Source organism: Mixophyes fleayi, chromosome 6 (assembly GCF_038048845.1).
Source record: "Mixophyes fleayi isolate aMixFle1 chromosome 6, aMixFle1.hap1, whole genome shotgun sequence".
NCBI lineage: Eukaryota > Metazoa > Chordata > Amphibia > Anura > Limnodynastidae > Mixophyes > Mixophyes fleayi.
In genome coordinates, this window is record NC_134407.1 from 150,552,014 (window position 1) to 150,572,274 (window position 20,261).

Below are 20,261 nucleotides of genomic sequence, written 5' to 3' on the forward strand. Positions count from 1 at the left end.
TGCTGATTGCATTGTGTCTAGAGAGCCGATTAGTCAGTGCTGGTCACATATGACGAGCTTGTTATGTATAGAGAGCACTGATTGGTCAGTAGGCATTATACAATCAAATCTGAGGAGACTGTGCACATTAGAAGGTAAGCATTGTACACATAAAATTCAGGATGACAGACCAAAATTCACTACTGCAAGAATCATTTGTGGAATCCTGAGCTTGAAATATTTGCATTCTATTGTATGTCAGAAATGCTGTATAAAGATTGGTCTGTTCATACAAAGGGACATCTGTCTTTTATATTCGCTTTTCTCCTACTGCTGTAATATGGCACATACAATGCTTAAACCTACTAGCTCTCTAGAAGCGAAGGCATTGAAAATGTGATATCCTCCTTTCCCTATTATCCAAAGCAGCATCAACATCTCGCCACTTTTGTACATGCTCACAGGGCTTTGTGCCCTTAGATCATTTTTTACTTTTTTCTCGTATCAATATATGAAGATTGACAGACTACTATATTGTTCCCTGGAATGTGGTAAGGTATGTCCACCAATACTTCCACCGCTCGTTCAGTGGTTTAGACAGTCTGTGCTGAATGGCACACTACTTTTCCTGTTGTCTGGTGAACAGTACTGCAATTGGACTCTTGACATTGTGTTCTTTGATAATTGGAACCACTAAAATCTATGTACACTGTCCAGAAGCATACACTTCCTTTCAGCACTATATATTATTTTTCTTTGTTTACTAGAAAAGACATAAGGATTTGTCCACACAAGCTTTTTCTTTAGGTATGTTCTAAACAAAATGCAACTCGAAAAAATTCACAGGAGTATAGCGTTAAGTTCCATTAATTTCTATGTCCTGGCATTTATGCTGTTCAAACGAACAACAGTCATATGTGGTCTTGAGTGTTGCCATGATAAAAGGTGTCTACATTCTTAAAATAGGTTCCGAACTTCTTTGCCCCCCTCCTTTACAATTGTACATAAGAGTTCTCATCACAAACTTTAGGGAGGAGAGGGAAAGAGACCACTCGTGGGAAGTCTTCTGTGTGTGTGTGTATAAACAAAAGCTGTGAACCTACTTTACATAGCATAAAGTAGGTTTAGGTCTAGGTGCACCTAAATGTATACATTTACATAGTGCCATTGCTTACACAGCACTTTACTGTTATAAAGCCACTTTGGATTTAGTGGAAACCTGGTTAAAGTTGTCGTCCATATACTGATGTCTTCTATTTTTTGGCTTGTACATGTCCTACTGCTTTGCCTTTTTATGGGCTATTGTGTTTATTTATTCTTTGATATGAAACTGTTCTGCTCTGCTCTATGCTTTAGATACACTTGTATTCAGCTGATGTGTCCTATCATTGGGCAACAAAAATGAACAACTGCCTGATTTTAAAATAAATGGCTTAAAAGCATGAAAGGAATGCTGGAAGAAAAATAAGTGTATAGTAAAACTTGCAGGAGAGATATGTACAAGCTAGTATGATAGGCATCTCAGATATAAAAATCCATTATAGCTTGTTAAAAATCAAATAACTTATAATGTAACATTTTTTTTGCTTCTGTTTTGCAGGTTGTACATGACCACAATAATGATGGTAGGCAGGATAATTATTTTTATAAATGTGGTCTATGTATTTCTTGCTTTTGTCATATAAAGGATTTCTATTGCATTCTTTTTGTAGGTAAAATCCAGGTGCTTGAACACTTTATTTCAAGAACTTGTTCTTTAGTATCTGACACAACTATAAATACATTTATCAAGCAGGAGGTAAATTATGACTTTGTATTTTATAATATTATATGTAGTATGAAATCTGAAATGGCCAACATTCTCCTCAGACCTCTTCACATGCCCATCAGACCTTCCCACATGCTCATCAGATCTCCCTACATGCCCATCAGATCTCCCTACATGCCCATCAGCCACCCCACATTCCCATCAGACCTCCCCATGTGTCGTTATCTCTCCACATGCCCATCAAACTTCCCCATATGCTCTTACATGCCCATCAGACCTCTCCACATAGCATCGGATTTCACCACTTGCAAACCTCTCACACCTTCCCCACTTACCATTACCACTGAAGACCACACAGAGAATGGAGGGAGAGCACACAATACTCTCTCCTACCCTGATTGGATGATCTGTTACAATGTGACCTCCCTGCTTCGTGCAGAGGAAATCACGTGACCCAAATATCATCTGTTCCTGGTCAGTCTTCATTCAAATTGGGACCAGCTGACTAGGGTCCAATCTGTTCCTGCTGGTGCCCGGAGCACGATTCTGCAATCTGCTCCCAGTTGAGAGTGACGTTTAAAAGTGTAGAGTCGCATGCTTTTTAAGAGCCGTGGGTTGGCCAACCGGTGGTAATCGCTTCCGCGACTACGTAAAATCCAACAGCGATTACACCTGCAAAAAAAAGAACAAATTCAGGGAAAACTACATCAATATTGATAGACTTACCTCCAAAAAGACACTGCAGATATCATTCAGGTCGCACTGACTTCAGACAGTGGTGCCGGAGAGCTGGCCAGTTGGAAGGAGGTCCTGTCATCCTTTTGCCTCCATCGGATATCTGCAGAGTCGTTTTGGAGGTAAGTCTATCTATTGATGTAGTTTTTCCCTGAAATCGTTCTTTTTTTGTTGGTCTAATCGCTGTCGGCTTTTCCATCATCGAGCAACTGTACCCAACCCTTGCAAACGATTTTTAAGTGTTGCCTAATAAGTTTTGTAATATAGCCCATACATCATATTTGAAGCTCTTCTTAGAAGTTTATTAATAGTTTTTAGAGATAGGGCTGAATAAATGGCTCTATAATTTAGCTGTCTGCAGCCATTGGTTATAGTGTTTGGTTAATCCTGCATACACTGCTATAAGTTCCTTTTAATACTTTTGGGTGTATATCGTATGGATCCGTTGAACGATTTACTTTTAATTTTGAGAGTTCAATTAACTCATCTTCTGAAGTGAAATATATTTGCGTTCACAGTACAATAAAGTATCTGTATTTCCCCTCTAATGTGACCTTTAGCGGTCACCCCTTTTACTTTTCATCAGTAAAAATAATTATTTAGACATTCTTCAATTTCTTTTGTCTCCTTTATAATATTTGCCCTCTTCAGTTTTTAGCATTACCATTTTTGTTTTTTTCCTTTTACTTATGCTTTAAAGAAAAATTTGTTAACGTTTTTAGTGATTGCAATATTCTTCGTGATTTTTCACATTTTATTGCATGTTTTTAGTTTGTTTTAGAAAAGCTTTTTAGGCTTTTATTATATCTATCTATATTGCCTCTATGTAGTTTCTTTGAGAAACTTATTGGCTTTCCCTTCCTTTTACTAACATATCTAGTTGCATTTAATCATTACTCATTCATAAAGAGTTTATTTGACTGTTTCTGCAGTTCACTTATCAATCCCCATCCTATTAGGGAGTCACATTTGAAGTCAGCCTTTCTAAAATCTATAACCATTGCTTAAGTGTGTTTCCACTTTACTGCTGCTTGTATTTTACACCAGACTGATGGATAGTCTTTAGATGAAAATGTCTGTCTCGCAGGCATATTTGATACTACATTTTATAACAGCTTATAATTATTATCATATTCTGTATCATTGTACAATTGAAAACTTAAATTGGTAACTGCATGAACTTTTTTAAATGAACAATAGTATAGAGCCAAAATATAATGGTAAACAGTGGCAGATTAAAGCTGCATTACTACCTAAGAAGGTTTCAACGGAAGCCAGGAGGTTGCTTCATTAAGCCGTTTTTTTACGCGGCTCTGTGGTAAGTCACAGAGCCCTGGCTGACAACCAGGGCTGTGTGATTTTTGGATGGAGGTGTGGGATAAGAGGACCAATGAGAAGCCGCAGGATTTTAAAGTGTTGAACAAAAATTATCACCACTTTTGGTGTTAGTGCAGCTTTAAGGCTTCATTCCTATTGAAGGTTTTTTTTGTTCTTCTTTGACCTGCATTTACTACAAGCATTTTTCAGGTGATTGAAGGTCACCTAGGCTTTCCCAATATGTTTACTTGCTTTATAACACAAGTGAATCAAACATTCGTAAAAAACGCTAATGGGTTTGGGGTTATTGAAAACTGGGTTTTATTTTTAGAACTGTTTATACGCATTGTACTAACATTAGAAAAGCATGTAATCAACACCAGTGGGTATGAGGCCGTAAGGAGCAGTATCAGGACAAGGACAAGGATTGTATTGTAAAATAATGTTCTATTTTTCACTTTCTTGCAGGCTGTACGCAAACTGAATCTAATGCTTGACACAATGCCTCGAGAAACCAGAAAAAAACTGATCTTTACTAGAGAAATGATGTCTACTATGTAAATATTTATTTATAATATATATGTATTGAACACTATCCCTGGTCTCGCTTGAACACAAATGATGTTTAGATGGACCTGTGATTTTAGAAGATGTGCAAGATTACCATTATTGTGTAGCACTTTTTGCACTGTATGCTGAATGTATTTTTATCATTTCACTTGCCTCTTGGTTTACCCTTTTATCCCCTGCCATTTTGCATGAAGCAGATCTTTTTCTATTTCATTGATTCCCAAAAAGTGTCTTAAGATAAAAAATGTCACAATATGAGAGCAGTTGTAGGAATGCTAAATGAACAATTTTAAAGATAATTGAATGATATTTGAACTATGTTGTAGTTTAAACATGCAGGATTTACGTGCTATATTCTTGATACTTGTAATATTACCTTTACCTGAAATTGCCTGGTTAAAATGCAGAAACACTGCTGCCATCTGACTGAGAGGTTGTTAAGACTAAATGAAAAGCAATTGTAAGTACTCTGGCACTTCTGTACCAAATAACCAAAAATTGGTTGAGGGTGTAATAGAACAGCTGGTAGTTCCCCAGTCACATAGGAGAACCGTATTAGACCTAGCTCACTAGGCACATCACACTTAGGCACAGAAAAGACCACAGATAGGATTTTACAGCGCTTCTTTTTGCCAGAGCTGTACAGAGGTGTGTTGGAATATTGCTGTTCCTGTCCTAAGTGGCAGTATCATGCTCTCAGACCCCATTTCAGTGTGGGACCTTGTTAATGTCAGCTTGGGGACTTCAGTATATCATAGTGATAATTGATTATGCTACCCGGTATCCCGAGACTATAGAGCTGGTGCATGTCTTTAGCCAAGTGGGAATACCTAAAGAAATCCTGACTGTCCAAGGTACCCCCTTTATGTCTAGAATCGTGAAACAAGTGTGCGAGTTGTTTAAGGTCACTTACCTCAGGACATCCTTTTACCATCCACAGACTGAGGGGTTGGTAGAAAGGTTCAACACTACCTTTTTAAAAGCATCCTAAAAAGTAGATAAAGATGAAAAACAATTTGTGATTATTTGTCATATTTGTTACTGGCCATTAGAGAAGTTCCTCAGTGCTCTACAGGGTTCTCTACATTTTATTTGTTGAATAGAAGACACTCCAGAGTTGCTGGATGTGGCAAAAGAGATGTGGGAGGAGCAACCCACGCCTTATAAAAGTGTTATTGAACATTTATCTCAGATGCAGGAATCGGATTGCTGCTGTGATGTTCATTGTCAAAGAGCATATGGAACAGGCCCAATAAGCTCAACAGAGGGTGTATAATCTGAATGTCCGGGTTCGTACGTTTGTTCCTGGGAAAAGAGGTTTTTTTTATTGGTTCCCACGATAGAAAGCAAGTTTTTGGCTAAATGGCAGTTTTGTTTGAGATCAGGGAGAAAGTGAATGCGTTAATTATAAATTGTACCAGCCGGGGAAAGAACGCCTGAACAAATTTACCAGGCTTAACCTAATAAAACCCTAGAAGGTTAGGTTAGACCTGTCAGTCGAACCTGGACCACCAGTAGCCCAACTTCCTTTAGTTCCAGAAGTAAAAGTTGTCAGCTGCTCAAAAGAACAAGGCTAAAGTGTTCCTCATAAGCAATAGGGATATATATTCAGAGCTATCTGCCCATAATAAAGCATAATATTGTCACAGAACCAGGGGTCAATGTCATCCTAATATCTTAGCTTCAGAATACCTGAAGCCCAGCAAGAGACCATTTCCAAGGAGGTTAAAAAATTATTATATCTTGGTGTTATAGAAGAGTCCAACAGTGAGTGGTCCAAAACCATAGTTCTAATCCTGAAACCTGATAGGAGCCTACGTTTCTATAATGTTTTCCGTAAGCTGAACACAGTGGCTCTGATTCATCAAGGGACGTATCTGCCGATTTTGAGCGTATCAATCACAAAATCACTCTGCGCATGGCCTGTACCGGCAGATACGGCCATGAGTGCAGGCCTGTTCCATGCCGCAGGCCGTGTTCGGGCTTAAACTGGATGGGGAAGGGGCATTTTGCCTTGGGCAATTTACTATAGGGGCATGCCAAACTTGAGCACATGCAGCCACAGCCATATCCAGCTCTACGGCCGTCAAAGTTACTTGTTTTTCTGTTGTATCGCTTGCACTAGCTCTGAGGCTAGTCTTAAGTTCAGCTGGCGCTTCTATACTGTTGAAAGAATAAAAAAAAACAAAAATGTTGGGACCCGCCTCCTGGGGAGCGTGGTGTCTCCCCAATTTTTCACCAGCATGGAGTCCCTTTGCCATAATGACACACAGACCCAGGCTGTTCAGCATGGGCCGGCTCCCCTAGGGAGTTGGAGTCCGCAGAAAAACATGTGCGGCCCCCAATCTAGGGATATCCAGCCCTGTACTGAAAGCACTAGGGCTCTTCCACACTCCTGGACAGAGGGTGTGGGGTAATAATTAATTCTAAACCATAGTGATGCCAGCCTAGGAATGGTTGTGAAAAGATCGGGGACAAACAGTTTGGTTGTCCACCCAATTTTCCATTAACTAGCCCTAGGCTTAGCCAGCCGGGGCTGGTGGCACCATAGCAGTTGATCCCGCAGTATGAAGAAACCCTAATCCCCGGGATACTGCTGGGCAAAATTAAAAACCCAGAAACAGCACAATGTGAACTTTGTTCCTCCATGGAGGAACACACGTCAGAAATTGAAATATTGAAAGACACGAAGTCTATTTATAAGCTAGGGGGTTTTCCACACCGTATTTGGGTTTTTTCAAGAAAGAAGAAAGATGATTTTTTTTTTTTTTACAAATACCTGTGAAATTTTTTTCATGGACACCTACAAGACCTTGAAATATTTTTGTTTTTGTTTTTATTATGGGCAGCATGGTGGCTAAGTATGTTAGGGAATTTAGACTGTAAGCTCCTATAGGGCAGGGACTGATGTGAATGAGTTCTCTGTACAGCACTGCGGAATTAGTGGCACTATATAAATGGTGATGATGATTATGGAATGAAGCCTTAAGGATTAAAAGCTTAAAAGGCTGGATCAATTACAGATGAAGTCAAGAGATGGCAATTAGATCTCGGGTTTTATTATTTTTAATAAAATTATGTGGTTTAACCGAGGACTGTGATTTATTTCAATTTTACTTTGTGGTACTACATGGACCCTGTATGTCAGGGCATGCTGGCACTTGTGGTTCTACAACCACCAGCATGCCCAGACTGTTAATAACAGACAGGAATTGTACTTCCACAAACTAAAATAGTGTTTTAAACATTTTTTTTTCTTTTTTTGTTACACTTTATTACCCCACAGCCAGCGCCCAGGGGTGCGGGAAGAGTCATAGTGCTTTCAGCACAGTGATGGGTATCTCTAGACGGGGGCACACATTTTTTTTGTGGACCCCACTCCCTAGGGATTTCCACTCTCTGCTGCCTCATTGTGGCAGCCACATGGGAGATCAAAGCAGTGGAGGAATGGGCTGGCACACTCATTGAGGACATACAGTCTAGGATGCCTAGATCAGAGGTAATGCCTTTAGTGGAACATATCAAGGAATCATCCAAGTACTATCCACACATAAATGGCCAATCAGATGGACCATCCGGCTTTCCCTGAGAAAGCTGGTCATATCGAAACACACGTCAGTGTCTTTGCTTTGTTGTCCTCAAACTCTTATGCCATTACAAGCCTCAATTTAAATTATGATCCTTATAAATATTTTAATCTTTAAAAAATCAGATTGAGAAACGGGAGATGGGAATGATAAGAATTAGGGACAGCGATCATCATAGTCAAGGGTACAGGATGTATGAATTACCATCCCACTAGTGTGAATGCTCTAATAGTAATCTGTAGTGAATATAGATCCTCATACAACACAGGAATGGGCAGGATACAACACGGGATGGACAGGATACAGGAGGAGAGGGGGACCGGATGACAGTGATCAGAAACCTTAGAGCACTTTTGAATTGCCCGTAGCTCAGTGCAGTAAATAAATTAACTGACGTCACTGAGGGGTGGGAAGTTTAAACAGGCTCTGTTACACAGCCGTTCTGGCACTGCTTGGAGAGATTAAATTGTGACTTGAGAGCGGTGCCAGGTCCAAAAATACTACAGGATGCCCCCTCCCAGTTCCAAAACACCAACCAGCGAGATTTTGACCTTTAAATAATTACTAATTTGTCATTTTTTTTATTCTTTTTTTCTGAAATTTGACATGCGGCACCTGTGGACAGTTCTCCATTTGCATGCCAAATTTCAGCTGAATAGCTTTAATATTTTTTAAAATGTAGCCCCTCAAACACCATGCCCCTCCTCTCCCAGATTTAACATTGCGGAATGCCGTTTAATAGATGCAACCTTAATATATATATATAGATATATATAGATATATATATATATAGATATAGAGAAAGATTATGTGTGTGTGTGTGTGTGTGTGTGTATATATATATATATATATATATATATATATATATATATATATACACACACACACACACACACACACACACACACACACACACACACTATGAGACGTAGACCAAGTGAGCCTCATAATGGTCAATAGCTAGATCTGTTAAGTGTATGTGAAGCAACTGAGAAAGTAAGGATCCAAAATTATTGCTTGGAGTCATTATTATTGCACAAGTAAAAGTGTTTATTACAATACAGAAAGTGGCAACAGCAGTTTCAGTTTGTGTCTGCAATTTTAAATCACTTTATTTGCACATTGAACACAATCACTAATTTAGTTCACCATTTTTGTATTTCACTATCTTTTAGAATCCAGGATTTGCCAATGTTCTAATGACTAATAATAAAGATTTAATATTTTATATACAATATAACATCCTAAAATACCCTAAACAAACACATTCCTTTTTCGAAATGGTATGTTCCTATGTGTTGGTTGCATCTCTCAAGGTGTAGAATAGATATATACAATGTGTGCCTGTATTTAGATTAGTTTAGTGGATATTGCAAGAAACTTACTGCGATTGAAGCAACCACTACTGTAACAAGGCAGATGCAGAGTCCAAGAAGTCGTTTTAGGCTTTAACCTTTGAGGGGTCAATCCTTTTTGGCACAGAACTAGACAGGATCATTTCTAAAGCTACAGGGGTGAAGAGCTCCTTTCTTCCCATTAATGCCCCAAAGGGCATTGGCCGAAGATTCACCCTGGACCCTTGTCGGCTTGCAAACAATCTACATGACTTGCCTCCCCCTACCCAGAAGCTATTTTTGTACCATTGGTTCCCTTCTGCAGTCGCCTGGGTAAGTGGAAAGAGGTTATATCTTTGACCTCTTAGGGACGCCATCACAGCGTTTCTTTTCTACTTCCCTTTCAAGAGACAGGGCCAGTAGATTGGCCATTCGGTCTCTGTTGTTGTCAGGAGTGATTTTTCCTGGAACAAAAAAGTTTGTGCTATTACCCAAACCCGTTTCTTATGTAAAAAGTGGATTTGTCCTTCCGGCCTACCCTGAACCTAAAGTCCCTAAATTTACACTGCCCAAATTCAGTATGGAGTCTGTTCTGTTATCAATGCCATGAAACTGAAAAAATTTCTTGCTTCTTGGAAAGGCCACCACAACCTCCTCATGTTTGCAGTGGCTGCGTTTCATTACCAATTCAAAGCTCTACCCTTTGTAAATACCCTTGGTGCTGTCACCAGATCAAAGGTTATGGTGGTCATGGCAGTACTATTATAGAGAAAAGGGGTGAAGGTAATACAGTAGCTAGACAACCTTTTGATAAAAGTAATCTCTGTCCCTCTTCTTCTGTCCCACTTGTGCTTGATAGCGGAAACACTGGAAATGCACAGATGGGTCATAAACCCCAAAAAAAGTGCAGCCTTGTGATTTTTATGGGTCTCCTCTTTGATGCTAGTTTTTACCACAGGAAAAGATTCTGGTTGTTCAGATACAGGTGAATGCCTTGTTGTCTACCAGGCACTTTTGCATCCTCCAATGCATGAAACCGATGAGGTGGAAAGTGTCTTGTTTTGAAGCAGTGCAGTTTGCTTGCTCCTATTCCCAGATTTTCCAAAATGAGATCCTTGCTAGGTAGTTGAGGTACAATCCTCAGTTGGCGACACAGTTTTTCATTCAGTCGCTAAAAACCCATCAGTCTCTCCTGTGGTGGCTGAAGGTAAGGGGCGTCTTTATCTGTATGGTACTGGACGATCGGGACCATGGATGCCTGCTTACAGGAATGGGGTGCGGTGATGAACCTCCGTCTTCAGGCATTTGGGCTCGAGAGTAAGCAAAGTTGCTCATCAACATCCCCAAGCTCCATGCAGTTTCCAATGCTCTGGTGCAGGCTCACTTTCTCTTAAGGAACAGACCTATCCTATTCCAGTCCAACAACTCCACGGCTGTGGCATATGTAAATCACCAAGGGTGGACCAGAAGTCCCTTGACTATGAAGGAGGCAGCCAGGATCATGTGCTGGGTGGAACATGATGTGTCAACTATCTTGCTTGTTTTTATACGTGAGGTAAACAATTGGGAAGCTAAATTCTTGAGTTACCATACCATGCCGGGGAATGGTCCCTCCAGTCGACATGATGACCTCTCGACTGAACCACGACATAGCTCAGTATTGTATCAGAACGAGGGATCTGCAGGCATCCCTAGTGATTGCCATGACATTTTCCTGACAATAGAAGCTAGTGTATCTTTTCCCTCCGATTCCCATGTTACCTCGGGTGCTGAAACATGCCAAGAGGATACCCTACAATATCCAACAATAGATATACATAGTAACCATATTGGATCATCTGGTAAAGGTCCTGTTAGATCATAGAATTGGCATAGTAACCGGTATGGACCTTACTGAGTTAACATGTAGGATTACTGTTCACAAACGTCATAATATAGTGAACTGCAGCAGTCAATTTGATTGATATAAATTATAAAACGATCATTTCATCATCTGCATAGGATCAAACTTTATTGATCGTATCATATTGGAGTAATCCATATTACAATACATTTGAACAATTGATACAACAATTGAAGTATACAAAGTAGCGGGGTATAGCAAATAATTTTGCTATTTTAATTCACTTTAGTTATCACTTTAATGTTTTTAAATATTTTCGCTATTGTAATAGGAGGGATTAATTTTTCGATTTTAAGTTTAACTAATAAAGAATTAGATATTTTATTAACAAGAAGATCACTGAGTGCCTCCAATAGCACATTTCTCCTCTTCTCTCTGTTCTGAAATTATGAATTTGTGTGCGAGTGCACCACCCACAAATAATATGATGTATAAGACTAATAATGGCTAAGTGATTGATATTGGAATAGCGATTACCTGGTGCGGTAGTACCCTTTCTTTGAAGTGTAAGAATTTTTCACCACCAATTTACATTTGCCAATGTTTAAGTTCCCAAACAAAACCAGACAACCTTACTTTCAAACACTTTGGATTCATTAGACCCTCGCTTGGAGGGAGTGGTGGTGTTTGGGGGCTACCTGAATTGGACTTTGGACCTGGCCTTGGACACTTCGGGCGGGGCCTCGAGACACCCAGGTAATGTCCACCGTAAGGTAAGGTGCACTTTCCATGACTTTCAGCTGGCTGAGTCCTGGCTCCTTCAACATCCCCTGGACCATGATTGAACCTTTTAGTCCCACTCTCACACCGTATACTCTAGACTGGACTATTTATTGGTGAGCAATTGAGCTCTGCATTTAGTTAGACAGATGGACATTGGCCAAATAACGTGGTCGGATCATGCTCCCATCTACCTTTCCATACACATACCTCTTAACATTCTTAAGCATTGGACATGGAGACTTAATAATTATCTCATATGACAGCTTCTGCATGTAATCATTTATAGCGCTGCTATAGATGATTACGTTACTCACAATGACTCTGCTGAAGTGTCAAGGGTGACCACCTGGCAGGCCCACAAATGTGTACTATGAGCTAAGCTTATTGTCACACTCCGTTCCCCGGGTGTCTCTACCCGAGCCTCTAAACACTGAGGGCCTGAGTCATTAAGGAGTGCAAAGCATAAAAAAGAAGTAACTCTGCACTTTGGCAAAACCATGTTGCATTGGAGGGGGAAGTAAATTTAAAATGTGAGGACAGATTTATAGTTGGGGTAGGGCGTGTCTTGACCAACTTTATATTTCAGTGTAAAAACAAAGTTATCAAGTATTTGTGTGCTAGCTGAAAAAACAGCCAGTATTTAACTTATGTGCAAAATAATAAACTAATTTGCACCCCTTGCATTGTAACATGGTTTGTCTAGGAGAACTTTTACTCCTTTTTTTTTTGTCTTACTTTCCCTAATGACTCAGGCCCTGACTCTTTAAATCTCTCTTATTAGTATAGGCTGTCAGCTATGCCTTGTATCTGTGATTAGTTCACCTGTGTGTTGTTCAGTTCTCCTATTGGTCAGCCTCTCTTTATAAGGTCCCTCCTTTCACCTTTGCATTGCTGATTCTTCAAGTCATACCTGACCTGATTCTGATGCCTCCTCTGTGTTCTACATCTTTGTGGTAATTGTGATTCTATGCTGCTGGGTGTCCAGACTATGCTGATCTCTACACATTGCTTTGCTTACCTGAGGTAATTACTGTGATTAACTTCCACTGCCAACTTGGCCTGCACTACTTACTACTACTGCCGTGTTCCACATCTCCGTGGTAAGCTGAACTTCTTCGCTGCTGTGTGTCTGGACTTTGCTGATCTCAACGTACCTGTTCCGCTACTTGTGGTAATCGCTGTTATCAACATCCACTGCCTACTCAGCCTGAACTAATGATTTCTTCTGCTGTGTTCTACATCTCCGTGGCAAGCTGTACTTCTTCGCTGCTATGTGTCTGGACTCTGCTGATCTCAAGGTACCTGTTCTGCTACTAGTGGTAATCGCTGTGATCAACATCCACTACCTCCTCGGCTTGCACCGCTGAACACTACTGCCATGTTCTACATCTCCGGGTAATCGTTGGGATCGCTGATTGCTGCTGTTCCGTTCCACATTTTTGTGGTAAGCTGTGGCTAATCGTTGTTGTATGTTTCTGGACTTTGCTGTTCTCTGTGCACCAGTTCCACTACTTGTGGGAATCACTGTGATCAACTTCTGCTACCTATTCGGCCTGCATTATTGACTACTGCTGCTTTGTTCCATAATCCTGTGGCTATTACCCTTGGGAACAACATTTGCCATCTACTCTATCTGCATCGTTGTCTATGCTGGCTTATTTACATCTTATAGTGAACTGTGATTCATCGCTGCTGCATTTGGATTCATTGAGCTGATTCATCTCCTGTATTTCATCGAACTTTGTATTATGTTCCACTCCATAGTGGTATAGTGGTGATTTGCTATTAGTCTTCAGTCTGCATTATTGAATTTCATTGATGGTTCCTATTCCCTGTATATTACTGTTATCATCATCTACAGTTTACACAACCTTCAGTGAACTTTGTACTATATTTTACAATAAAGTGGTAATTGTTATTATCACCATTTGATGTCCGAATTGGATTTCTTCTATTATCAAGTTTTCTCCATCTGTGTCACTGGGAACTTCCCTAGAGGGAAAACTGCCACCAAAAGTGATCAACCACAAGGAAAAGAAAAAAACAAGGTTGCACTGCTATAAGTCTGATTTAGAAATATGTAATAAATATCAAATACATATACTAATGTATCTGGAGATTCTCCCAATAAAAGAGAAAGGAAACTCAAAAATGATATAATTAATATTTATTAAACTATCCATATAAAAAATGTACATAAAAACGTAGAACATCTACATATATCACAGCTAGTTGAGAAACCCTAACACATACAAGCATGAAAAATTATTATACCTTCAGTACTGAGGTGACTAAGAACAACCGCGGCTGCCGACAATTCACAATAAAAATGGTTGTATGATTGATCAGAAAAAATATATAAATCCAATTGTTGGTAAAAGATCCAGTCCATACGTGACTATATCTCGTGATATTCAATTTGAACTGGAAATACTAAAACTGAGATGAGATAAATTTCCCAATAAGTAGACCGTATAAATTGATTCCACAAAGCGATGTTATATATAATGCCAACAGCTCGTTTGTGTCACGATCTGCCTGCTACATCTCCCTTTTCAATGCTGCTTGCATCCTGCAGCCCCTGTTTGTTTTGCACTGTGCTGTATTTGTGTTTATTTTTATGTGCTGCAGCAGTACCTTCATTCACCAGCGGGTGCTGCTATTGTGCCCTATTTGTGTGCATTAGGGGTTAACCTTGCTGCTTCACTAATTATCCCATGCACCTGGGTGTGGTCTCATTTTTCCCTTTATATACCTGTCACTCCCAGCACACATTGCTGGTTATTGATGTCATTTCCTGTTGTTCCATCCTGTGAAGTCATATCCTTGTTGCAGCCTGTGGACTCTTCCTCCTGCCGTGCTCCTCTGGTTCATGCTGCTTGGAAATATGTTCATACATCCTGGTTCTCTGCATTAACTGTTTACCTGCTGGTTTCTGAACAATTATATCATTTCCTGCATCAGCTTGCACCTGGTATTTATTTCTACAGACTTGATTACCTGCTTTGTACATTTCTGCAAATAAACACAGAGTGTTTTCACCATATTCGTGGCTCCCAGCTGTATTCCTGTATGCAACCGTGACAGTATAACCAGCCCAAAAAAACAGCTTAGGAGTCAGGTGAAAGTTTTTTATTTCTGGGACCTTTTCTCTGCAATCAAGTTTTCATTTGTTTTCTGCAACATGTCTGTTTTATCAAACTTGGAATTGCCACTGCTACAAACTTTACAGATGGACATTATCTTGCTTCGCTCCCAGCTGGCTAAAATTTGCTACGTTGCTTTTGGACCCACTCAGGAGACTGTCAGATTCTGTCCCTCCTTATTCAGAAGCTGCTGATCTGTTTCAATCCACCTTCTCTGCTGATGAACCTGTGCAAGCAGCACCTCTTAAAAGTGCTTCTACGAGTTTGCTGTTTTCTAAGAACTATGGGGTAACAAATTCCCAGTTCACAGGTGGTCCACGCCCCCATCTGACCGAAGAGGAACGGCGTCGCAGAATAACAAACAAGTTGTCTCTACTGTGCCAGCAATGCACATTTCTTGCAGGACTGTCCCATCCGTAGACCACGTCAGCTTACTGAACCATCACCTGTTGTTTCCTCTCTGCACTCCAAATCTGTTTATGCTCCAGCATTCCTGTTCTCTGCCAAGAGACCCAATCTGCCAGCTCCAGCCGCCTGTCCTGAGGCACCAACTCCCTCTGTCTCCTGTCGCGAGGTGCCAGCCTCTGTCTCCTGTCGCGAGGTGCCAGCCTCTGTCCTGAGTCTCGTGCCACTGTGTCCGGTCCTGAGTCTCGTGCCACTGTGTCCGGTCCTGAGTCTCGTGCCACTGTGTCCGGTCATGAGCCTGCTGCCGCAGCTTCTGCACCCGAGTCTCCTGTTACCATGCTATCCAGTGCCGAGTCTCCAGCCGCTGCCTCCAGTGCCGAGTCTCCAGCCGCTGCCTCCAGTGCCGAGTCTCCAGCCGCTGCCTCCAGTGCCGAGTCTCCAACCGCTGCCTCCAGTGCCGAGTCTCCAGCCGCTGCCTCCAGTGCCGAGTCTCCAGCCGCTGCCTCCAGTGCCGAGTCTCCAGCCGCTGTCTATGTTCCTGAGCTCCAGTGTGTTCCAGAGGGGGCGCGGCCCTTACAGTCTGCTCCAGAGGGGGTCCTGTCCCTCCAGTCCAGCCCCCGAGTTGCCAGTCCATGCGGTCCAGCCCCCGAGTTGCCAGTCCATGCGGTCCAGCCCCCGAGTTGCCAGTCCATGCGGTCCAGCCCCGAGTTGCCAGTCCATGCGGTCCAGCCCCCGAGTTGCCAGTCCATGCGGTCCAGCCCCCGAGTTGCCAGTCCATGCGGTCCAGCCCCCGAGTTGCCAGTCCATGCGGTCCAGCCCCCGAGTTGCCAGTCCATGCGGTCCAGCCCCCGAGTTGCCAGTCCATGCGGTCCAGCCCCCGAGTTGCCAGTCCATGCGGTCCAGCCCCCGAGTTGCCAGTCCATGCCGTCCAGCCCCCGAGTTGCCAGTCCATGCCGTCCAGCCCCCGAGTTGCCAGTCCATGCCGTCCAGCCCCCGAGTTGCCAGTCCATGCCGTCCAGCCCCCGAGTTGCCAGTCCATGCCGCCCAGCCCCCGAGTTGCCAGTCCATGCCGCCCAGCCCCCGAGTTGCCAGTCCATGCCGCCCTCACCGGGCCTGCTCCCAAGTCTGCCGCCCAGTCCGGGCCTGCTCCCAAGTCTGCCGCCCAGTCCGGGCCTGCTCCCAAGTCTGCCGCCCAGTCCGGGCCTGCTCCCAAGTCTGCCGCCCAGTCCGGGCCTGCTCCCAAGTCTGCCGCCCAGTCCGGGCCTGCTCCCAAGTCTGCCGCCCAGTCCGGGCCTGCTCCCAAGTCTGCCGCCCAGTCCGGGCCTGCTCCCAAGTCTGCCGCCCAGTCCGGACCTGCTCCCAAGTCTGCCGCCCAGTCCGGGCCTGCTCCCAAGTCCGCCGCCCAGTCCGGGCCTGCTCCCAAGTCCGCCGCCCAGTCCGGGCCTGCTCCCAAGTCCGCCGCCCAGTCCGGGCCCCCTGTCGGGTCTGTTGCCAAGTCCCCCGCCCAGTCCGGGTCCCCTGTCGGGTCTGTTGCCAAGTCCCCCGCCCAGTCCGGGTCCCCTGTCGGGTCTGTTGCCAAGTCCGAGTCATCTTGTGCTGAGGGTGCCGAGTCTGAGCCGTTGCCTTTCTTTGAGGGGCACATTTCCCAACTTTGTGCTCTTCTGAAATTTGCTGCCTCTTATATGCCCTCCATACCAGAGCTTTTTAACAACCCTAAGGGACGTGTACTGTTCCTTATTTCGTATTTTAAAGGAGAAGCTTTGGAATGGGCAAATCCTTTTATTGAAACCCAAGATCCCATCCTGTTTGACTTACAACGGTTTGTTGAGGAAGCAATCAAAAAGTTTTCTCCAACCCCTGCAGTGCCATCCTGTGGATCACCGGTGCTTTTAGCAACACTACCCGGCACTACAGTTCGAGAACTACCCTTGTGCTCCACCCAGTTGGCGCAGGTCCCAACTCTAAGGAAGTCCCGTAAGAGAGGAGGACGTAAGAAAAGAGGTGGTTCTGCAGTGCTTGAACTGGCAGCTGGCATGGCCTCCTTTGCCCTTTTGCCCATGGACGAGGACTTTTCTGCCGGGCCCCCTATTGTGGACTATGATTCCAACGAATTTAGACATTTTTGGTAATTGGGTGTCTGGAATCCGCCCTTTAAAGGGGGGGGGGGGGGGGTACTGTCACGATCTGCCTGCTACATCTCCCTTTTCAATGCTGCTTGCATCCTGCAGCCCCTGTTTGTTTTGCACTGTGCTGTATTTGTGTTTATTTTTATGTGCTGCAGCAGTACCTTCATTCACCAGAGGTGCTGCTATTGTGCCCTATTTGTGTGCATTAGGGGTTAACCTTGCTGCTTCACTAATTATCCCATGCACCTGGGTGTGGTCTAATTTTTCCCTTTATATACCTGTCACTCCCAGCACACATTGCTGGTTATTGATGTCATTTCCTGTTGTTCCATCCTGTGAAGTCATATCCTTGTTGCAGCCTGTGGACTCTTCCTCCTGCCTTGCTCCTCTGGTTCATGCTGCTTGGAAATCTGTTCATACATCCTGGTTCCCTGCATTAACTGTTTACCTGCTGGTTTCTGAACAATCATATCATTTCCTGCATCAGCTTGCACCTGGTATTTATTTCTACAGACTTGATTACCTGCTTTGTACATTTCTGCAAATAAACACAGTGTTTTCACCATATTCGTGGCTCCCAGCTGTATTCCTGTATGCAACCGTGACAGTTTGCCTGGAATCCACTGTCAATCAGGCATACAAATATACTCACATCGCTTGTTCGTGCACAGTTGGCCCTCCAGAGGGATTTAGTAAGCACCAAACGGACTCCGTTAATATACTTGAATCTCCTCCTCCCGGTGAATGAATCAGTCTTTACCGCAATGGTGCACAACTGTATTACCAGTTTAACTGGCAACAAGGTATTCGTAGTCCACACTCAGGAAATAAATCACCCACTGGGAATTCAATTTGCTTGGTATTAGAATAGAAAACAGATCTCGGGCAGAGATTTAACAAATACCACTAGTGGAATACAGCAGTCTCAGCTCCAACTACCGACCCAGCTGACGCGTTTCGTGCCGAGGATGGGCACTTTCTCGAAGCTGATCCAAGGTCTGTAGATCTCCTTTAAATAAAGAGCCAAACATACATGTGCAATAAATAATTAACGCACCCTTTCCATGCTTTTTATTTATGTGTATCCGACATACTTGTCAGTTAATCAGTCTCCGTTTACAACAATGAGATCGTGAGGAAAGGGATACTAAAAGGTATATAGTACTACATATACATATAAATACCAGAAGATACTTCTTCCTCAAACTCAACAACATAACAATATCAATAAAAATGTAAACATGTAAATAAGAAAATGTATAAATGAGTAAAAAATAAACAAAAAATAAGAAGTAAAAATACAAATATCAATAAAGAGTAATATACTACTACTACTACTAATAACATTAATATTATATACATAGACACCAATCAATACCACCAAAACAACCGTTAGGCGCATACACATATATATATATATATATATATATATATATATATATATATATATATATATATATACATATATATATATATACACATATACACACACACACACATATACGCACAAAACTATATACATCTACATATATAGGCATGTATAATCACATACATCCACACATACACATGTCCATACGTATGAACATGCACATGGATGCAAAGCAGTACATAAAGAACCCTGTGTATATATGCATAAACACATATCACAATAAGGCATACACCATCCTCATGATAAATATATCAATACATAGTTGTGGAAGAATCTAAATCATAACCTCTATATAACAACAGTATCCAGAAATAAAAAAAAAACAAGTATTACTTCAATTCAGACAATGGTGGTCCAAAGCTTCATTCAACCCAGTTGGACATAATGTGGCCAATTTAAAAATCCATGCACATTCACATAAGCACAGTTTTGCAAAACGATCAACACTTCTTTCTATGTTTACCACTTGCTCAACTCCTACTAACATTAACCTGCTTGGATCACCCTCGTGAAAGTCAGCAAAACAGAGACACCGTGAGTTCGCACTTTATTGAGAATATTTCTCTTGTGTTCTCTAAGTCGTGTTTTCAGTGTTCTTGTGGTCGCTGGACCAACCCTTCTAATTGAAGGAGGCTATCTCCTCCACACCGACGAGTAAGAACCCAGGACCTGATGGTTCCACGATTAGCTCTTATAAGATGTTTGGCCGAGTGGTAAAACCCCTACTCCTGGGAGCTTTAAAAGAGATCTCCGCCTCATCCGGCTTCTCCTGTGCCAGTCTCTCGAAGCACACATCACAATTCTTCCTAAAGACAGCAAGAATCCATCACTGTGCTCCAGCTATTGCTATATTTCCCTGTTAAACGTTGACCTAAATCTTTTCGTGAAAATGACAGCGAACCGCCTAATGACCCTACTATCCTGCCAGATCTAATTCATAGTAATCAAGTCGGCTTTGTCACAGGCCGTGAGGCTCGGGGCAAAACCACTAAGATTATTGACTTGATGCATCTGATAGAAAGTAGACTCACCCCTGCCTTGTTGTCAACGGAGGCAGAAAAGGCTTTTGACAGGGTGAAGTGGTGATTTGGCGATGTGCTGGAGCACATGGGATTGGGGCTGGTCTGTCGCCATAGGATACTTTCTCTTTATGGCAGGGGTGGGAACGTCTGGCCTCCGGGCCGTATTAGGCCCGCTACATCAATTGCTCTGGCCCTCTGCCTTCCCTCGCTTTTCTGC

At 42.5% G+C, this 20,261-nt stretch overlaps 1 protein-coding gene across 1 annotated transcript in view; it reads left to right on the forward strand.

The window, feature by feature from the left end:
* LOC142095362 (synaptonemal complex protein 2-like) overlaps window positions 1-20,261 on the forward strand; it is a 315,417-nt gene that overhangs the window by 43,125 nt on the left and 252,031 nt on the right. The window contains exons 6-8 of the mRNA XM_075178313.1: window positions 1,580-1,604; window positions 1,692-1,777; window positions 4,268-4,356. Coding sequence (XP_075034414.1) covers window positions 1,580-1,604; window positions 1,692-1,777; window positions 4,268-4,356 — 200 coding nt within the window. The remainder of the gene's footprint in view (window positions 1-1,579; window positions 1,605-1,691; window positions 1,778-4,267; window positions 4,357-20,261) is intronic.